At 33.1% G+C, this 6324-nt stretch overlaps 1 protein-coding gene across 2 annotated transcripts in view; it reads left to right on the forward strand.

The window, feature by feature from the left end:
* The window catches only part of LOC587188 (BCL2/adenovirus E1B 19 kDa protein-interacting protein 3), a 12537-nt gene extending 11539 nt beyond the window's left edge, over positions 1-998 (forward strand). For both annotated transcript variants that reach the window (XM_786933.5, XM_011684861.2), the window contains exon 6: positions 264-998. In XM_786933.5, the coding sequence (XP_792026.4) occupies positions 264-306 (43 nt within the window). In that variant the 3' untranslated portion in view covers positions 307-998. The remainder of the gene's footprint in view (positions 1-263) is intronic.
* The last annotated feature ends 5326 nt before the right edge of the window (positions 999-6324 follow it).

The following is a 6324-nucleotide window of genomic DNA, read 5'->3' on the forward strand; positions in this document are numbered from 1 at the left end:
TATCATATAACACTCTCTATCTCTCTCTCTCTCTCTCTCTCTTTTACTTTTGCTCTCTTTCTTTTGCCCTCTCCTTAACTTTATGCCTCGCTCTGCTTTCAATTTGTTTGTCTATGTGTGTGTGTGTGTGTGTGTGTATCTCTCTCTCTCTCTCTCTCTCTCTCTTCATGAACCTCACTCATTTCTCTCTCGCTTGCTCTCTCTGTCTCTCTTTTTGATACTGCAAACTTAACTTGACCTTCCTGTTTCACTTCCTGTCACAGGGTCTTCATTGGTCTAAAAATGGCAGCTCCCAGGTCAAGTTGAGACTGAACACTAGAGGGCTCCCTACAGTTATAAACTTGGCTTTGAGGATGGAGGACATGTGACAGTCACGTGTCCAAGCTGATGCCAAATCAACACAAAATGAATTAATTTGTTCCACAAGAGGTTTTTCATTGAGTGTATTTAATATACCTTTACTTTTCTCTATGAGTGAGGTAAGAATTTGTTCGTAAATCACAAAGATGTTTGTTTTTCCCCTTGTGAGGATGCATTTTTGATAAATACATATTTTTCTGAGAAATTCAAAGTGCCATCTTAAACTTATCATGTAGATTGCAGAGAACAACTGATATAGTTCACTGTTTGGAAATCCTAGGCCCCAATTCATGAATTCGAACCATTGTTAAAATCATGGATTGAACCTCCACCCTTGTCTAAAAGAGGTGTATATACATGTAATAAGTGTATATTTTCCTTTCATCGAGCATGAAGACACGCATCTACAGTATGGAGGTTTACACCAGTGGTTGAAGTAAACCTCTATGGTGAATTTTGGCCATAAAGTGCTTATGCCCGTACAGCATATAATCTTGCTCTTCTTTATCCCATTACGACGGTGTAAGCATTGAATGATGAGATAAATAAAGGAGCTCAAACACCCCAACCCCCTCCTCCTTATTGGTAGATAGGATCAATCTGTCAGGCACCATGATCAGAAAATTCTGGGCCCTGTTTCATAAATCTTGTTATCAATGACAAATATGCTCTCAGCCAATCAGATGCCACGATTTCAGTAGCTCATAACAATGAATATAACCTGTTATTAATATCAAGTTTTGTGAAACAGGACTCTATCTCAATCTACATACACTTTTGTCTCAAAAGGCAGTGCTTTCAGTTTGTTCCCAGAAATCTTTTACTTTTCTTGCTTCCTCCTTCGCTCAAATTTCACTTGTTGATATCTTAATGTGATTTAAACTATATTTTGGTTGAGGTGGGTGAAATTTCCCTTTACTGAATCTCTACGAAACTGAACTGAGTGCCTCATTTCTATGTCATCATATATTCAAAATTGACCAGTGTAATGGAGATGGGATTTACCTACAGTATATTAATCACCATCTTAAAGTTGTTTTTATTTCTTCTCTTATTTACCCAATTCCTTGTCATACATGTATATCAAAATCGGACTGTTTACAAGTATATATATCATCATTTTGTTCTGCAATACTGCCCCCCTTGCTGTATATATAAGGATGAAATTGATATTATGACATACTGGCAATTCTAGATTCTTACATTGTATATTGGACTGTATAACTTCATTAAGAATTTTAATTGTTGCATGTGATGAACCTTGGAGGGAAAGTCCACTTTGGAAATCAGCTTAAACAAAAGCATAGAAATGAGAGAAGCAGATCTGGGAAAGTTGTAAGTAAAATCAGATAAAGGATAAGGAATTAATGAGTTTTAAAGTCGGAAATGTGTGAACAAGACATCATATTAAACTCTTGTTTTTTACTCTAGTATCTGGGCTCTGTTTCATAAACTGTGCTATCATCAATAACATGTTACAATAAAAGTTATATGCTTCTGAAATTATTGATGCGAGCTAAATTGTAATAGAAATGTGATACTTGTTATTGATTAAGAGCTTTATGAAACAGGGCCAAGAATTTTCACCTAACATCACATTAATTCTATGGTACAAAATATTTACTATTAAGACAGTAATGTGGATTTTGTGATTTGATTGATGATATGCGGGCAATAGATATGCCCTGCTAGTGACAAACATAGACTTATTATGAGGTGATGAGAGCAGCATTTCTCTGAAAAAGACTATGAGCGATTTATTCATTTGCTATATTTATATCAAATGTGTATACTATCAAACTATATATTTGTATATAATCGGCAGCAGCATTGTATTTGCATGTTCTCTCTCTCTCTCTTTATTATTTTAACTATTTTCTTTTTTTTATTAGTTTAATGGGGATAATTCCATGCTTATAGCGTTTGGGGCTGTCGTATTTTTACCTTTATCATTTTTTTTTATTGCAAATTTGTCCAATGTGATTTCCCTGCAGGTCTATGCGCAATTTAATTTGGTCTGGTACAATTTTCTTCATGCATTTCCATTTATTCAAAGCAACTTTATTTTTTATCTTGACATAATTTGTTTTGTTTTAGAGCACAATTTTTGTGCAAGTAATAATTCCAAGTGCATATATATAAATTTGCGGTGCAGAGTAGTTTTTTTTATATGGAGTGTTAGAAGAATAAAATATAGGAATCATCATATTGAGTTACTTGTTGTGAAGACAATTTAACAAGGAAAGTTTTGCAATTTTCAAGACTGCCCCATACTGGCAGGTAAAGTCAGCTATTAAATCAACTCACATTCAATTTTTTTTTCACTTCTGCACTGATTTAGTTAGTCAGAAACAGTGCTTTATTTAAAGCTTTTTCTTTTTCTTTTTTCTTTTTTGTGGGGTCCCAATTTTCATTTCCTTCTACATTTAAGAATTTATTGTCTTGAATGAAATTGTAAATAAGCTCATCAATTTGTAAAACACTACATAGGAATGTATTGATGGTACATGTATTTATAGTTACTAATCTAGAATATCAATAGAGAAGTAGAAAAGTGAAAGTCTTTGTGATAATTGTGAATCTTTATGACTATTGTACAAAAATATTTGTAGTTCTCTTGTTCTTTTGTATTTCTAGTTTCTATGTATTTATAATGGAGAGGATGAGAGTGGATGAAAGTCACTGAAAAGTGTACCATTATTATAATTATTTGTCTTAAACAATATTGACAAGCAATTTTGAAAGTATTAAAGTAGAACTAAACGATAGGTCAATTTTTAAGAGGACTATGTCATATTGATGATATAATGGGAGTAAGTAAGATAGGAATATTTTTTTCTTCATTTGGAGCACTACGGATCATAATAAATAATTAGGGAATATCTGAACTTGATTAAACGTACCTGTACATGTATCTCCTGTTTAAAAAAAAACTTATGGCTTCAAACTTTCACAAAAATTAAAGTGACTGGAAAGTAGGCTTTCCTGTGTGTTTTTATTTTCAGGGAACATAGCAGTGTGGTTATCGTGAAGGTTGATTGTTAGCACATTGTACATTATTACACTAAATGTTCATTCATACAGGCATCAAATTCAGTATTAAATCATATATTTTTTCAACATATTTTTCATTCTATTATTTAATATTATTGTCACATTGTCATCGCAATGAAATTTTGCATAGTCTACAAAATTGGTTAAGATTCTGTGCTCTGTAGTGTTAAGAAAAATGCGCACATTATTTTCTTTACTCTTCAAAAGCCAAGGTCCCCTGCCACAAAATGTGCCTGAAAATGTTAACGACCGAAGTGCTGCAGTTGATTCTATTGGATGTGGATAAATCTGTTTGTTTGGTTCTACATGTAAATCCTTAGTAATACTAAGACTATGTGTCAATTACTTTATACCAGTAATGAAATTTGATTGGTAAGAAGAGTTCAAAGTACTTTTTCATCAAAGTCTTGAGAAATGAATTTGCTTTTCACCCAAGTGATCATTTTAGGGCTTTCTTAAGAGGTGAGATTCATCCGAATCCGTGGCAACTTGAATTGCAAAGTTGCAGTTGACCATCTCTCATGTACATTGATTGAGTTGCACTCAAATCAGATCAGTTGCAATCAGTATGAATCAATGGAAACTCGTAATAAGACGACGCCCCTTGTTTTTCTTTCAAAGAAGAATTGTTTATTCATGATATTTGAGGACTTTCTCTCCATTTTGCATTTATCGTATGTTGTAATGTCTAAATACTGCTTTAGCCAGTGACTACTGTTTACAAGATATTTTCATGATGTATAGGGCAAATTAAAAAATAAAACTTGTAACCTAGCTAGATAATTTGTGACAGGTGCACTATAAATTATGTCATTTGAATACTTTCATGCCTTTTATGAATCCATCTTCATGAAATCCCATCTTATTTGATCATGTTCAACCAAAGATACATGGACCGAGATAAGGAATGTTTTTCACAAGATTTTTGTGACGTACTAGGATATTTGTAATAAAAGTCAAGAACTAAGATTATTAAAAGGGTTATAATGTTTTCTTGAATAAATTAAGAGTGGCTCTGGAAAATATTTTCAACAACTAATTATGATATGAATATGACTATTTTACCATCCATGAAAAAGCTTGCTGAACTTTATTATTTTAAGAACCTGAGTAAGAAAGTTATTTAAGCGGATTTTACATGCGTGATTAACAGAAATGTGTTCAATCTTATAATTTGATGAAATGAATACTTACCAAACCATGCACTTACCGTATACCGGTAATCAAAATTTAAAATTTGGAAGGAATTGTTGATACAATGAATCAGAATGTACTGTAACTGTAAGTGAATGTAATTTCCTGTTTATCGTCATGTCGTAAGAAGTAGTACTTCTAGACAAAATTGACAATGAAAAGTAAAAACATGCAACTGATTTGTGCTTCGATAATAATTTGTTTATTTTATTTCATTTTTTCTTTCTATTTGCTCGTTTTCTCATTTTGTGACTCTTTGCAAATCCGTTCAACAGACAGAAGTGACTGTTCATTCAACAAATAACGATTTGTTTCTTTGTTTCTTCAGCTATTGATTGCTTAAACTGATCTTGCATTGCATGTTTATTCAGGTTTGTTAATTTGTTAAATTCATGTTGCTTTTAATTTAGTGACAAAAAAAAATCATTATGCAGCTTACAATTGAAAAAGAATACAAGTGAAAAAAATTGATGTACGGTATGCTGTTTGTTTTGTTTCTAGTTCTAAGATGTTTATCTAAGTTTTTGCTCCCTCCTCTCTGTCTTCACTCTCTCTCTCTCTTCTTCTTCTTCTTTTTTGGGTTAAGTCTGCCTCCTACACAGTTGAAGATTCTTGCAGACTGACTAGTGTGTGACTACTGTATGTGTGTGCTTACGAGAGCCAGGTGTATGGTGCAATGCTATTAATACGGTGCAAGTAAAACTCTTCTCTAATGTGAATCCCTCCATGCAATACATACGTAAGAAATCAAAATAAGAACAATAAGGTCAATGTTTCATTTTACATTTGAAGTTCATTCATACAATTTAATAATCATTATCTGTCCATACTCACGCCCACACACACTTGATCAATGTGACCATTATGAATCAAATTAACTCCCAAGGCTCGTTCAAGTACATTTTTGTATGATGCGGTAAATGTGCTGTGAAACAGCTGCCGCTCTTTTGTTAACATGTGAATGAATGGCAGGCGCAACAAAGGTCCTACTATCCTACGCATATACACTGAGCGGTTTTGCTGCATTATATCTGAACAAGGCTTTACATGTACATGCATAAATCAGATTATAAAACTCATTAACTTGAGCTAAAATTTGCTTACCGGGTAGTTTGCCTATTTTGGAAACAATTTTAGTTATGGTCATGCGATTGCATTGTGAAAGAAACATTGTGAACTCGATCAGAAATGGTTGATCATCTTGCATAGACGTACCCCAGGGTTCTGGAATCATCAAAATGATAAGAAATTTGGCCAAGTCTTCATAAAGTTAGAATCACTGTACACAGAAAGATGTATATGGGACTACACACACGTGCGCGACACGTGCATGTGTATCTCTCAACAGGCAAGAGATACACTAATTCACCAAATATATCAATTAGTAGGCGGTTTCCCATCAAAATTTTTATCATCATGAATTATTCAAAACATATTCTTTCACATGATTGGTAATAAGAGCTTCCATTTCATTTTTTGAAATTGGGGCGTTTTCAATACTGGTCTTTACCTTTAACGTCCAGGTGATGACCCCACAGTCTACATAATCATAGAAACTACCTCTTCATTCGGCAATATAAAGGTGCATTTCTGGATAATTTCACTATTTTTTGTTGATTTTTTTACCATCATAGTCATTTTTAATGATTGAATTCAGCAATAAATTAAGAATACAGTGCAGTTGTGACCAGAAAAGCTATTAACAATGAAGAGTGA

This window comes from Strongylocentrotus purpuratus, unplaced genomic scaffold, assembly GCF_000002235.5.
Source record: "Strongylocentrotus purpuratus isolate Spur 01 unplaced genomic scaffold, Spur_5.0 spur5_scaffold_15, whole genome shotgun sequence".
Taxonomy (NCBI): Eukaryota; Metazoa; Echinodermata; class Echinoidea; order Camarodonta; family Strongylocentrotidae; genus Strongylocentrotus; species Strongylocentrotus purpuratus.